Genomic DNA, 15,817 nt, shown 5'->3' on the forward strand with positions numbered 1-15,817 from the left:
TGCTTTTGGTGTGATTATTCCAGGAACTGGACTTGTAGACAGAAACTGGATGGCAGATGTATTACTATTACATGACCCAGTTCAGGTAGCAAATAATTTTTCAGGTTCCTCCAGGGATTTATCCAGAGTTTAGGCATAAAGCCATCACAATATGTATTGCTACAAACACATATGCTGTAGTTGTGTCCTGCCTTAGTAAGTATATTTATCTGACAACCTGGCTAACACCTGTGATTTTAGATTTGAACAATGTTAAGCAGTGTAGAAAAATAGAAAATATTTAACAAACTATGCCACATGCCAAATCTTTTGGGTGTTATAATTTAAAATAGCTTAACTTCACCTAGAATTTGAATTGTACTTATTTCACTTGCTTGGGATGCATCACTATGTAATCTGAATTCATAACAATCATCAAGTCCTTATCAAAGACCTATTATTGTCCTTTTTTAAATGAAAACATCAGAGAATTTGTCTTTTTGCTTGACACTCCCTTTGTGTTACCTTCATTCAGTTTGATCTCCAAACACAAGTCAGAGCCACCAAAAAGAGCACCTCTCCTACAAAGACAGGCTGAAGAACTTGGGGCTGTTCAGTCCAGAGAAGAGAAGGTTGCATGGATATCAAAATTCCAGTATCTGAAGGACACCTACCGCTAAGCCGGGGGAGAGTCTTCATCAGAACTGTAGTGATAGGACAGGAAGGAATGGGTACAAACAGAAGAAATAAGTTAAATATTAGTAAAAAAATTTTTACTGTGAGGGTGGTGAGACAGCGGAACTGATTGTCCAGGGAGGCCCATCCCTTGGCAGGGTTCAAAGCCAGGTTGGATAAGGCCTTGAGCAGCCTGGTCTAGCAGGAGGTGTCCCTGCACATGGAGGAGTGGGGGTTGGGACTGGATGATCTTTAAGGTTCATTCTAATCTAGTAATATTCTGTGATTCTATGATTAGGTTTCTGACTTGAGTTCACCACATTACTGCATTTTAAAAATATAAGCTTTGTTGTAGAATTATGGTTCAAGAAGAACATGCACTTCTTGTAGCAAGTATCAAGGACAGTCACAAAGATGTTATAATGCCTGGAGTGTCTGATTTATGAAGTATCTTCCAGTACCTAAAGGGTCCTTACAGGAAAGCTGAAGAGGGACTTTTTACAGAGGCATGTGGTGATAAGGCAGGGGGGTAAAAGCTACAAACGGAAGGAGGGCAGGTTTAGATTAAATAGCAGGAAGAATTCCTTTACTGTGAGGGTGGTGAGGTATTGTTGGATAGAACTTCAGGCAACCTGGTCTAGTGAAAAGTGTCTCTGCCCATAGCAGGAGGATTGGAACTGCATGGTATTTCCAACCCCAACCATTCTAGGATTCTATGATACAAGTAGACTTTGTCCCAAGGCATAATTTTCCTACAATTCTAATTTATTATTTAAGTCGATTCCAAATTAAAATACTTTGTATGAAACATTAATTTAATAAGGTGACATCTCAGTGGTATTTTCCATTTAATTTAGTATAAAAAGTGTTGATATTTCAGATAGTAAAGTGAAATAGCTGAGAGGGATTAAATTACAACTCTATTTCCCCTTTTAAACATAGCACGTCACGGAGTTAGAATTGCCACAAAATATTTTCAATCCTTCATATTTTTACAGTATGCTTGTATTCACATTGTCCAGAACATATTAATGATGTAAAACGTCTTCAAAGTCACTCATATAATTTACACAGCTGACTTAAAAATTGAGGTTCCTAACAAGTCTTAGGAAGAAATCTGTGGGACTAAGACTCCTACAACTCTGAGAAAGAGAACTGAAAATACTGCGCTTGACTTCATGTTACCTGAGCATGCACTACCTTGTCTCCTAAAGCATTTTCATCCTGTGAGCACGTGTCAGTGTGTGAAAATTTAATATATCAGATGCCTATAGGAATTTCTTCATTCTCAAGTGCTGAATCATTTGTCAGCATTCGGGAACTTGACAGTATTTGGGAAGGCATTTATATCTGTCCAGAGTAAATGGACTATGCTGCCTTTAGAGATTGCACAAGTGCAAAGCCTGTATAAACGTGGGGCACCTGAGGGTTTACATCCACAGAAAGAAAGGTGCAGTGGAGAGTCTGTGTCTCCAGAATGTTTCTCTGAAGTTCTGACACTTGTAAGACCAAACACTTTTCCTATTTATTCTTATGTTTCTCACCTGCAAAATACTGCTTTGGAAGGTGACTTTTCTAGCTTTTTTATCAGCATGGCTTCTGTAGAAATTGCTGTAAATGGCTGACTTCTTACCAAGTATAAATAATGGGCAATAATCAGCACAGGTGTGCCAGAAGGTAGCATTTTTAGTGGAAGGAATTCTGTTACTTCTTGTTTGCACTGTGGTGGCTACAGTGGACTGTAAGAAAAATAAAATTCCTGCAGCTGTTTTTATGAAGTTGCTTGTCTAAAGTAGATTGGTAACCTTGTCAAAATACCCCATCAAGAGGAGTTTCCAGTTTTCCAAACAGTCAATTATGTCTGAGACTGTAATAATAAAGGGCTTTGTTAGAAAGCCTAAATGTACTTAGAGTACCATGAAATTCCTGCTTCCCATAGTTTGCCTCTGGATGTCTGTATATGCCAGTGTGACTGAAATTTTGGGAAAAGAGATGTACTTGCTGAAATATCCATTAATAATTCATTTATTACTGGTCAGGGAATAGGATTTTTGACACCTCTAAGAGTGTTTCTCCTAACAAGAGCTTAAGATAAAAAGCAATATAGTATAAACATTCCCAAAAAGACAATTTTGTCAAAGAGATCTTAGTTCTCTTCCCTCCCCATCTTTCTATACCTATTGCTTTGGCTCTCCTCTTTCTTTCTCCCCTTTGAAAGAACTGTGGCTTAGAGTACCTGAGCATTTAAGGGTAATCAGTTTGGGATTAATGGAAGCAGAACAGAAAGCTCTGACTGTGCAGGTTCATTTCACTTTGAATTTTGAACTCTTTCTATAAATCAGTCTGTAAAAGTGGACGATGAATTCAATTGTTCCCCCAGATGCACATAATTTCAGTAAAGTCTATTGCTACTACTTACACATGATAGAAGATTTGTCTGACAGGAAATCTGGATTTCCTACCTTAAAACCAGTGTTTAGATAAGCTAGATACTTCTTTGGACATATGTGCAGCTATAGTTAAGGGTAACTGTTTGTCAAGTGCCTTTCAGTATGCTGAATGACATCTAACTTGACTTCTGATTTCCAATGGAATTATACTCTTCATGCTGGAGACTGAAAAAACCCCAAGCCCCAAAACAACAAACCCCACAAACTATTCCAACATGAAATGTAAAACTTGAGGATGTGGTCAGTAGTGATACAATGCTTCATTTGAGGATTGAAAAAAACTTGTGGAAAAACAAGTGAACAGGAGGATTTGAACAACCATTTCAAAGCAACTGCCTGCCAAATGTCATTCCTGATTGCTTCTGCATATCCTTTAAATATTCCTTGCCCAGGCTTTCAAATTTTCGTTCCAGGTTGGTTCTTTGAAATGCTGCGTTGTGGCCCAGGAGATTATTTTAGTAGTATTATTCCTATCAGCATTATTTATTTTAATTATCAGGTACTGGAACAAAAAAAATTTATTCTGTTCCGTTTTTGAGAGGCTATTTGTAATGTAGATGAGATGGATGAATACTAAATACAGAGAAGGCTGCAGCACATCAAAAAGTCTGATTTAATGGTGCAGCTTGAAGTGTTCCTCAGAATAATTTTCCATAGTTGCTGCTCTGCTCTTTCATTGGACCTATATTTTGAGCTTTATTTCACAGAATCACAGAACAAACTGAGTTGGAAGGGATCCACAAGGATCATTGAATCCAGCTCCTGGCCCTGCACAGGACCATTCCCATGAGTAACACTGTGCCCAAGAGCATTGCCCAAACACTACTTCAACTCAGACAGGTTTGGTACTGTGAGCACTTCCCTGGGGAGCCTGTTCTAGTGCCCAACCAGAACAGAAAGAACCAACCAGAACCAGAAAGGTTCTTCTGGGTGAAGAACCTTTTCCTGATATCCAGCCTAAACCTCCCCTGACACAGCTTCAGGCCATTCCCTCAGGTCCTGTCACTGGGCGCCACAGAGATGAGATCAGTGTCTCTTCCCCTCATGCCTCATGAGGAAGTTGTAGACTGCCATGCACTCCTGCCTCAGACTCCTCTATTCCATTAAGTGGGAGGTGGTTTGGTCCTCTCCTCCTCTTGGGCACTCATCTGTGCCTGTAGTTATACCCATTCTGCTAAATAGCATCTGACAATTACAAACATTTCAGCCTAGAAGAAGGTCTCAGTCTAGGATTTTAGTCTAAAATACCAGTACCGAGTCCCTTTGATTCCCCAAAATCAGTCCTATGCCTTCTCCCTTGATTACAGAAGATTACTTTCTAATTTTCAATTGATCTGGCTCTTGTAGTAACTCTCTGTGCATCTTCTTTTTTGCCCTTGCAGGTATGGAGAAGCATTATTTATGAATTCAAAGCTTGTTAGTGGAGTAACAGAATTCCTCAATACTGAAGGAGAACTAAGAGAGGTAATTTTATAAATTACTTCTGTCATGTGAGGCTGTGTTCATTGCAAGCAGGGATCGGGGCAGAAACAATGATATGGTTGTCCAGAAACTGTTCTCTCTGCTGCATTTGAAGGCCCAGCTGCCTGTGCAGAACCAAGTGTGTTGGGTTGCACAAGGATGAGGAGCAGATCACAAAATCACATAAGTGTGTAAAGGTGGTGTCAGGAGGGGGACTGTGCAGGCAGTTCTTTGTGCTGGGCTGGCTATGAAGGTTTGTCTTTTTCTCTTGACTTGGTTGAGAAAGTGAAGATGAGATGTTTCTATCTTCATTAGCTTATGCTGCAGAGGGCAGTCCTTGAAAACCTCAATGTTGAAAGTAGAAGCTGCCAATGTGTTCTGTGTTTTTCTCACAGTATTTTCCATGTGAGAAAATCTGCTGGCCAAATGACGCCACAGTAATTTGTACTTCTTATTCAGATGGCCAAATTTTCTCATTTTAACGTAACATCTCTGTTCTGACTGAGGTAGTTGTGCAGTTGTGCTACACCCTGTGCTACACCTACTCAATGCTGCTCCAAATGGATACAGTCATTCTTATGCTGCACAACCACCGTTACTTGAACTCTGACTGTGCTCTGATGTTTTGCATCCAGCCATTTGTCTGCATTCAATCTAGTGACCTCAGTAGCTTAGGGAGGAGACACAGGTAGTTTCCTTCCCTCAGGTGGGAATGACACTGTTGATTTGATTTGAGTATCTGCCCTGCACAAGGAAGCCTTCTGTACTTCTAGTTTCCACTTTCATGATAGGATTGGTAAGCTGCCTGGTTATACTTCCATGAAAGAAACTGGTATTGTTAACATTTTGGTATAAAAAGTACAGAGTTCAGGTAAAATCTGATTTTGATAGTTTCCAGGTCCCTTTCATGCTTTTAACTGTGATGGGAATGAGACAGTTGCAGAATCCACCTTTTCAGTTTTGAGCCCAGGAAGAGAGATATTGCTGGAAGTCAGAATTTACAAACTGAGGTGAATTTGGTGTCACCGGGGAAAAAAAATAACTAGTTATTGATAAGTGTTACTAAAACCATCTTAATTTTGTACAAGTCTGCAAACTATGATGCAGATAAGCCTTACAATTTTCACTTGAAAATAACAACAATAATTGAAAACCTGCCAGTGCCATTGATTACAACAATCCAGGTGCTTTTGAGTGTACACAAGAACAGGGCAAAAGCCTTTTCAGTCTGCAGAAAAAATGAGCAAAGTTTTCTCATAAGGGAAGGAGTATGTTTCAGGCATTCAAAGATTGTCAAATGTATGCCCACTTGCTATTTTGCCATTCTCTTCTGACTGTAACCATCCCTTCCTTTTTTCAGCAACTGACCTGTATTATATAACCAAAAGGGATATGCATATCAAAATAAAATTAATGTGTTTTCAAGCTTGATAAAACCAAAGGGCATCAGGACTGCCTTCTGCTGGTATTTGCATATAAACTTTAATTAGAAGCCATTCCACTGCTCCTGGTTTGGTTTCTTAGGTACAAATAAAAGTTTAAAGCAGCCGTCCACACAGTGCAGCAGTTGAGCTGCAGGAGGGAAGGAGGTAATTATATTAACCTGATCCAGCACTGACATATCAATATCTTCTAGTGCAATGTGAAGCAATTGCATCACATCTAATTGACAGTTTGCTGTCTTAATATATTTCCTATTAAATCTCTCTACCTCATACTGCATTTACTTCTACATTGATGGTGGAAGCTTGTCCTAAACAGCTGACTTATTTGTGTGCACTGGAAACACTTGCTTTTTTAGTTACTGCAAATTTAACCTGTTAACTTGTATTTCCAGCTAAAGAACTTCATAAAGAGTTACGAAGGGGGAGCTGCTGTCTCTTTCTCTCGTGCTGTGGAAACAGTGGAAGCCAATGTGCGGTGGCAAAGGCTTTATAAGGAAGAACTGTTCCAGTGGCTAAGAAAATCCTTGACACAGTAATCCTGTCTTTTTAGTTAATCATTTAACATGACTCACTGCAAGAGGAAGAGGAACATTTTAAAAGTGTTCAACATGAAAATCATGAAGACAATATCAGCTTGCAGGAATAAGGTTTTTGGTTTATTGTTTTTTTCATTGTGGATTTTTTTTTTACACTGAAATCTTCTGAAATTGTCAAGAAGATTTTCAGAAGAGAAGATCATGAATGCTTGTGAAACCCAGTCCTCAATGTACACAACCAAACATGATATTAAGTGGTGCATGTAAATGTCGGGAAAAAACCAAACAAAAAATCCTTCAAAGACTATTTTGTGCATGCTTGTACTGTCTCTGCCTGTATTTTAGCATGCTTATGTATAACAGCCACATTTTGTATGTGAGTTCCAGTTACATCAAAGTTGGGCATTATACAAAGCACAAAGACTCTACGACAATCACTGTTTCAATGAACTAAAGGAAAGCAAGGAAAAAGAAATGCAGAAGGCTTCCAGCTTGGGGTGGTATGAGATGTAAAATCAATTTTCCCACTTGCTGCCAGTTTGTCTACCATTCAGATTGTCTTTTAATGATTACAAAGATGCCAGTTCATTTTTTGAGTTACCAGTTGTATCTGCAGTCTCCATATTCCTTTATTTAAATAAGCAGAATAGTGAGAGAGGAGAAAGACAAAAGGGCCAGGAGCAGGGATAGAGAGAGAAAATGAGAAGAATATCATCTTTACATTATAATCCTATACATTTGTTCACTGCTGATCAGTGAAACAGTGTAGTTTCAACTGTGAACATGTGCTGGGGCAGGACTTTTGCATTGATAACACAGAATCCATGAACCAGCTCTTCTCAGCTACTTTACAAGGCACTGAAACTCACAATGGATCACCCAGGTCATCCAGCCTGTGCAGTAGTAAGTTTTTTAGCCCATAGTGCACAATTATTATAAATAAATGTATGAAAATGAAAATTTCAAATTAAAATTAGGAAATGAAAATTTTCAAATGAAAATTAGGAAAAAGGGAGAATATCTTTCATGCAAAGACTTAAAATTACCCAAGAGGGTTGTCTTGCATGTGGTAGACCAGTCTCTGTAGTGATTTATTATGATAGGCAGGTCAGAGTCTCTATATGGGCAATATTTTTGCAAATATGAAATGTACTATTTATGCCATCACTGAAAAGTGAAATATGGAGAAAGTGAGGGGTTGTACATGTATTTATTTGTGTTTATTTGACTAATACTAAGAACATGATTTTCTTTCTGTTCCCTTGTACATCACATAGACTGTTGTTCATGAATGACATTTTTCTTAATCATGCTTGTTTCTTCTCAATCCTTAATCTGAAAGATCAGTGACACAGTGGAATTGTATAGTAACTATCTGCACTCTGGAGCTAAATGCTGAGGATATAACTGGTGGGGGGCAAATACTCTCTCATGTCTACACTGTGAAGGAAAAAACTACAAGAATACAGTTTTCAGGAGTCAGATTGCAGCGGCTTCAGAGGTAGAATGTAGATATGGGGCAGTGTTTCTTTGTCCTGTCCCAACCTATCCCAGCCATCTGACCACATCATGGGTGTGTACATTGGGAACACATGGCCCACCAATGCACGGAGCAGCCATTCTGTCTGGTTGTTACCTCACAAGGCATGGAAAATAATCAAAATGCTTTACACTTGCAGTGCTTATCCCCAGTATAATTGTAAATTGAAATATTAGTGTGAAAAGAACCAAACCCAACCATTTTCAGATACTTGCAGAGTTATGTGGAGACAGTATTGTTTTTTGGGCTCTCATTCCCAAGGTATTCTGCTTCTCAAAAACTAGCAGACCCCTCCTATAACTAAGCTGTTGTACTGATCTTGCACCTGTCATTGTGTGCCCTTTACTTTCGGAGGCTCTTGTTTGTGGATTGGGTGCATGAAATCCTTGTGAGGGCATTTGTTCAGCTGTTCCATGCTGTGTAGCACATTAGCTTGACTAACAAGTAACCAGAAGAAGAGGGAATTTTGTGCTCTTGTACTGTTAACTCTTTGCCTTATAGTAAGCCCTGAACCTTTGTGCTATGTTGCAGTGCTAGTGAACCTGCTGCCCAGAGATATTATCATGTCAAAGCTGAGTGAAATCCTCCTCCTCCTTTGTATTTTACCTACCTCACAGGGGTGTTGTGAGGCTTGACTAATGTTAGCAAAGCACTGGAATATCTTCTTCTGAAAGGCATTTAAAAGTGAAAAGTATTATTTTATGCGGTTGACCAAACTCAACCTTAATGTGAGTATGTAGCATTACATTTTTAATTTTTACTGAGAAAAATCACATGCAGACTTTTTTTTTATAATAAAAATGCAAGCCAAATACTATTTAATATAACCTCTACCCTTTAATGAAGGCCAAAATTGTGATATCCAAAGAGTGTACAGCCCTCAAATACGAATTGCTTGGAGGATTTCAGAGAGCACAGCAGAGTGTGAAATGGTCTGTACCTTTGCAATTTTAGTCAGTATTGTCTTTGATGACTTTTCTTTTCCAGAACCACAGATTGAACCAAGTTGCACATAAAAGTTTCTGGTCTTCCCACTGATAACAGGATATTCCAAAGTCAAAAGTTCATTACAGCCTGTGTGTTCTGCACAGAAATTCCCACTCTTGCTCATTTTGATTGAAGTTCTTAAACATTTAGCTGGTGTTGGATGTAAATCGATATTTTAGTGGCCTTGAGCAACTGGTCCACCACAGATATCAAGTCCTAAGTATATACATTATACATACCTCTTGATGTGTTGCTTATAATTGTTGTATTCTAATGATGTTAGTATTATTGCTCTAAGGTTGAACTGGCCTTTCCATTATAATTTTCTATTATTTTATTTTTATGCTTTGTATTTTGCTGTTTCACACTGAATCAGGATTATATTTAAATAGATTAAATCTAAAAAAAACCCATAACTGTTTTCTGCATTCAAACATCCTGCATTTTATTACATGTCTTTAGAAACCTTTTTAAAAGAAATTTCAGACAGCTGGGTGTTAAAGAATAGTTGGTTCCTCATGGAAAGTTCTAGATTCCTCATGGAAAGTTCTAATACAATTTGCTTAGAAAAATCTATTCATCACATTGATTCTCTTTTATCAGTCCTTTTCTTCCCTTGTCCATGTCTAAAGGTGGTCCTTATTTTTATGATTTGGATTGTGATTAGGAAGCCAAATACTCCATACTTTTCAGCATTTTCTAATCCAGTGTTTGACTTTGTCCTTTCCAGTGAGATGAGATTGTGCAAAATGTGAGTGCTATGTGGACGTGGACATGTGTGTCATTTTATAGAGACTTGATGAGGGTAGAATCTCTAATCAGCCTTTGTATGACTCAGGATCCTTTATAGTTATTAATTGATATGGTTTCCCAAATCATATAGGAAGACATATGAATAGACGTGATTCTATACCAGCATAACGAAATACCTATTGCATTTTTATAAAATTGTCCACTACAAATATTTGGCCTATTACTTTGTGGCTGGTAGAATTATTCATGTATCCACTGCTAATAGCTGTTAAAATGGTAGTAGCTACTAATTGTGACAAGGGCAGAACTCTGTGAAAACATTCTTCTGAAATGACATGTCATTTCTGCTATTACTGGGAGTACTTGGACATTAATTATGATAAAAAAAAAACCTAATGTGTTCTCAAGTGCTTCTAAATTTGTGACCTTTGATTATCTTTTCAGTAAATATAGCAAAATTTCTGATATTACATTGGAAACTGAAGGTGAATTTGTGTTGTTTTTGGTCTGTTGTAGATGTTGCACTGATCTTTAGAGTGCCAAAGGAAATACACCCTGATGCAGAAGGGTGCTTTCACAGCAAAAATCCCAAACCGTGCAATTAAGTCTTTAGTAGTAAGTAATAAAAAATGAAAAGTGTGTGTGTGTGTGTGTGTGTGTGTAAAATCCTCCACAGGGATACTTTTCCCATAAAAATCTAATTTGGATAGAATAAAGCAAAGCTAATATTTGCAGGGGAGGATGCCTTTATTTAGATACTTGCATAATAAGGTTTTGGTTTTCCACATGATCATAAATGATACCAAAAATAGACTTTGAGGAAAATGTGCAACTTTCTCTTTGAGAAAAATGGATGTGGGTTTGAAAATTGCTAATGTATATAATCAGCTTATACTCACTCTTGCTGTGAGTACTCACCTTATCAGGCTGCCTGCCCTAAGCAGGATATATAGCCACAGTGTGAGTGTGGGCATGAAGGAGTAAAAGGACCATCCAGCTGTGAAGCAGCCTGAAGAGAGTGTGTTTGCCCAACTATGGATGGAACAGTCAGAAAACTGCTGGCTATATCACCTGCCACTCCTGCCAGACCACCTGGTTTAGGAAGCAGCTGGGAACCACAGAAATGCAGAAAGGCTCCATCCAGCTTTCTTTCAGCTGTATGGAACAGACAGAAGGTCTCTTGGCTGAGTATGGGTTGTGGGTGATCTTCAGAGATGAATGTCTTTGCCTTGTGCTAGCAGAAAGCAAAGGTCCAGCTAATGAACATGAGCTGCTCAGAAAAAACATAAGCACTGAGCTCTGGCCATCCCAGCTGAAACTCACTGACCAAAATGTTTGTAAAGGTCTAGAATATTATAGTGTCCCTTCTTCAGGAGTATTTTTGACCAGTCAAATATTTTATTATCTAGTATGAATAGGAACTCTTTTTCTTTATGGTGTTTCTGTTAATATTTGAAAGTGTAACAGGAATTTCTTGGGCTTTTTTCTAACAGGTGGGTTGGAAGGATGTGCTACTAATTATTTGTGGTAATAATTCTAGCAATAGTAGTAACTGTACTCATACCATTAAAAAAAAAAAACCCAAAAACCAAACAAAAACAAAACAAAAAAAACCACTAATCAGATGCCTGTGTAAACATGTATGGCACCAGTGACTGTACAGCACCCTTTTTACATACAAAAATGTAAAAAAATTGGCCATTTTTTTCTCATACGATTCTGCAGGGTTCTGCCAGTCTTAATTGCAGTTCTGAAACTCAGTGAAACCATTCTGACTCGAGAAAGTAGTCCATACTGACATGAGTAATTTTGTTTTCAGTGGACAGGAAGAGAAGAAAGGATTTTTCACCAAAGTAAGGCCACATGCCCTCATTGGGCAGAATTTTAAAATCAAGTATATTTTGAAGAATCTGGTTAAACTTAGCTCTGTCTTGTGTCCATGCTGACAGTGGAGGGGGATTCTGGGCTTGATTGCAGAATATGGTAACACAGTTGAGGCTGGAATTTAAAAGACATGTGGAGCCAGTTTCATTGAGATGTGTTTAAGGAGAATCATGCAAATGAAAAGCGCTGTGAGTCAGACCAGATGTAATTTTTCAGAAGAAAAGGTATTTATATTTGACTGATCTGTAACTAGTGAAATAAGTATGATCTTGCCAAACAGAATTTTAGAATTTCAGAATGCTTTGCTTATTTCATGTGTACCATTGCCTAAGAACATCAAAGCAGTGCAGGTAGAGATCACAGGAGAGCAGCTTTGTAAGAGCAGACTGCAGCAGGCAGTCATGAGCCAGGAGGCTCTTGCCAGAGTGTCCCAGTGTTTTCTGGACAGCATCACTTGGATTTACTTGGTCAGGATAGCTGTGGTACGATGGACCAGGCCAGCAGCCAAGATGCAGTCTCAGTTCTTTGTGATACGTTTCACTCCACTTAATATGTTGGTTTCTGTGATTTCAAAATAATCTGCAGCCAAACTGGTGGAGCGTGTGTGGCTGCAGAGCCGCTGTTGGTGCCCAGTGAGGTAGATCCGTTGAAAGTGATGGATGTGAATTCCAGCTGAGGATCTTCCCCACTGCTCCCAAAACAGCCCTGGAGGTGGTAGCTCGGCTGCTGTGCAGGATGTTTCATGTATTTGTATCTAGATTTCAGTAGCACATATTGGATGACAAATGTTTTTCATTTTCCTTTGGCTTTTCATTAGAATAATATTTTGTGATTGGTTCCAATATGATAAAGCTTTATAATATTTTTGGAGATCTGTAGAATACTGTACTGTGAAGAGTGTGGTTATCACCCTTTCTTTTTCCTGCAAGCAGAAGATTTCAGCAGAGGTGGACTTAGTGAAGAAAAAACAAACGGACCATTTCTAATGGAAAAATCATTGTAATTACTGTATAATTACCCTGTATAAATACATCTTTATTATATATGTAAATGTAATTTTGCTATGTTGTTACATTTGAGAGACAATAGGCTTTGGTGTGGGTGAAACATACAGCCTTATAGAAACAGAGATTGTATCTCCCTGTCTGATGTTTTACTGAAAGGTGTTCAGTTGCTGTTTTTTGCAGAGGATAAATACAAACTAGTTCTCTGAAAACTAACTACACACACATCAATGACATAAATTAATCATATTATTGAAAAGAAAGGATTTATGATAAATTTCATTATTTTTCCAAAAGACTCCACATCTAAGATCTTTTGACTCCTTAAGAAGAAAGAAGTCATCCTGTAGCTGTTAATGCTGGTTATAATGAATGAGTCCCTCTGTTAATTTTGTCTCAACCTCAGATTAATTCTGAATACTGTAATTAGAAGAACATTTTTTTCCATCAGTTCTCAAATCTTTACTCTTTGGAATTCATGTTTTTATCATGTTTAGATACAGTTCACTTGTGTTTTCACATAAATGTCTTTTTGCCAGATCAGAATTCCATTTTCATTCAGAGAAAATACAGATGATTGCATAATACCACATTTTTCTTTCTATGTGCCACGTGTACACACGTGTATAGATTTTAGTTCTGGACATTTTGCTTTGAAAAATTATTTGTTGGTTATTTGTATTTATATATCTTCCTCAAACAGTTTCAACTCAACAAAACAGTTGGATGTAAGGCAGGATGTGAGGCTGTGTTGACCAAGATTCCACCATACATACATACATACATATATATGTATATATATATATATATATATATATATGTGTGTGTGTGTATATATATATATATATGTAAATCTGTAGGCAGTCCCACTGATGTCTGTGGGATTAATCAAGCACTTCAAATTAATGTATATTCACTGTAAGCTCCTGCATATGACTAAACTAGTATTTCTGGAATTATTTAGGTTGAAACCTGTTTCTGCACAGGTTTCAGGTGCAGTATATGGTGATATGTTTTTGCTGAATTTAAAATCACAGCTTTATATAGAGCCAACTACTCTCTCTCCTCTCCTCTTTCTTTTTTCACAGAAAAGGATATATTTTGCATATAGAAGGGAGATATTTACTGATTCTCAGTATATCTAAAAGGCCACACTGAACAAAGCTTTTCATTTATTGGAGCATTCTAGGCTTTTTGAATGAAAGTAGAAATGTTCTTACAATGCTAATTAGTGATTATAGTACTAATCAGAAATTGAAACTATTAGCCAAATAAAATATATTCATTTCTGAGGGCAGTGTGTTTTTTGTTACATGCCTTTAACAATGATTACATAAATATGGGACTGCTGTGTGTTCAACATAAAATTTTTATTCCACTCTAAGGACTGACTAAATGGAATTTCTTTTTAAGAGAAGCTTGATCTTCTGTATTTTAAGCAAAACAAATTTGAATTTTGTGTCTGATAATAAAATTTTGTATAGTAATGTGTAATTCATCACTGTCTTAATTTTCTGACCTGGAGACATAGCTAAGATAAATAATTCCCAACCTTTTGATTGTGTTCCCATTTCATTGAGATAACAGTTTAATAACTAAGTAGAGATGCTGATGTTGTACAATGAAAACCACGCAAGAGAAGGTATTTTTTGACGTGAATAATTTCTCAAAACATATTAAAATTCTGGGACTAGTATAAAGCAGAGAAGCAAAGAAAAATACAAAATCTGAGCTTGGAGATACTCTTAAGCACTTCAAGACTGACAGGACTAAGACTGGAGAAAAGAGCAAAGTCTCTTGTGCTTTTCTAATTATGTAAATTTTGAATAAACAGAAAGATCTTTTCATTGGTAAAAGTGATTTCAACTAGAATGCAGTTCAAATGACTTTTTAATAGAGTCCTTGAATCCAGGCTATTATTTTCCTTTTTTGAAGAACAGTTTTCAGTAACAATGAGATGTGAAATATGTGCAATTATTTTCCCATTGGATATAATCATGTTCCCACTGAAGTCAATTGGAGCTTTGACATTGACATTACTGGGAGTAAAAGCCAGCCCTGTATTTTTCAAAATTCAGCTTTCAATGCCAAAATGCCTTTTTTTCTTTAGCAATAAAGATGTTTTTTTCTGTATTGCACATCTTAGTCTGCTGAAAAGATGAAGGGAGTCTTTAAGGTTTGATTTTGCAAAGCACAATAGGCAGCATTGATGCTGGGAACTGAGGTAAGCAAGATCTGAGGCCTAAATTAGTATGTTTATAGTATCCCTCCTTTAAACACTTCACTGCATTATACCGGGGCTAGAATTTCAAACATCCAATATGCATTATGCCAGCAGAGTATGTAAATAGAACTTTCGTACCCCTTTTTTTCCCTGTGTTAAGGTCTGGATCAGGAGTTAGTGGGCCTAAGGAGTTGGCTTGGGGGCCAACAGGGAGCTTTCACATTAAGAGGAGATAGTGGAATGCAAGATGAAATATGAGAGGCTAGGATGTACTGCCCGAAGAAAGGTCCTTGCCCCTTCCTTTTCTGCTACATGTCTCTCTCCATGACTGTTGAATAAGCTGAGAAAAAGGGCATGACCACCTTGGAAGCATCCCTGGAAGGATATGAGGAGAGAGAAATGGCACTTCCCTGTGAAATCCCACTGGCAGCACATCTCCTAATCAAACATCAGAGAGACCATGCTTGTTTCTTCCCCAGTGTGGCCACTGCAATCAGCAGCACTTCAGTCTGGCTGAGCTGCTTTCAAGTTGAACATTTTCATACAAGACCAAATGAAGAGCTGTTTATTTGCTCTCAGCTCAGTGTCTTCAGTAAAAGCAGAACTTTAAAGGGACCCATTTTCTTTGAAAGCTCCTCAGCTGCAGAGTGTAGGAGGAAAAGAAGCCTAGAGCCTTTGGCTTGTAAATTGACTTAGCAGTATTTGCTATCTTAATAACAGAAAATCAGCTTTTGCTGACTAATTTGCTACTTCCTCCTATTTGTATCAAAAATATATCTAGTTCCTTTAAGCAACACCTTCAGTGTGGAAGCCACCACTCAGAGTCGCAGTGCTGTCAGAGGCACTCTGCTGCATATTGCTAGGAAAGTGGAAAGAAGC

At 37.8% G+C, this 15,817-nt stretch overlaps 1 protein-coding gene across 2 annotated transcripts in view; it reads left to right on the forward strand.

The window, feature by feature from the left end:
• Positions 1 to 14,208, forward strand: part of TRHDE (thyrotropin releasing hormone degrading enzyme) — a 213,143-nt gene extending 198,935 nt beyond the window's left edge. For both annotated transcript variants that reach the window (XM_021528979.3, XM_021528977.3), the window contains 2 exons: positions 4,487 to 4,568; positions 6,403 to 14,208. In XM_021528979.3, the coding sequence (XP_021384654.2) occupies positions 4,487 to 4,568; positions 6,403 to 6,546 (226 nt within the window). In that variant the 3' untranslated portion in view covers positions 6,547 to 14,208. The remainder of the gene's footprint in view (positions 1 to 4,486; positions 4,569 to 6,402) is intronic.
• Positions 14,209 to 15,817: the final 1,609 nt, after the last annotated feature.

The sequence above is a fragment of the Lonchura striata genome, chromosome 5, assembly GCF_046129695.1.
Source record: "Lonchura striata isolate bLonStr1 chromosome 5, bLonStr1.mat, whole genome shotgun sequence".
Classification (NCBI taxonomy): domain Eukaryota; kingdom Metazoa; phylum Chordata; class Aves; order Passeriformes; family Estrildidae; genus Lonchura; species Lonchura striata.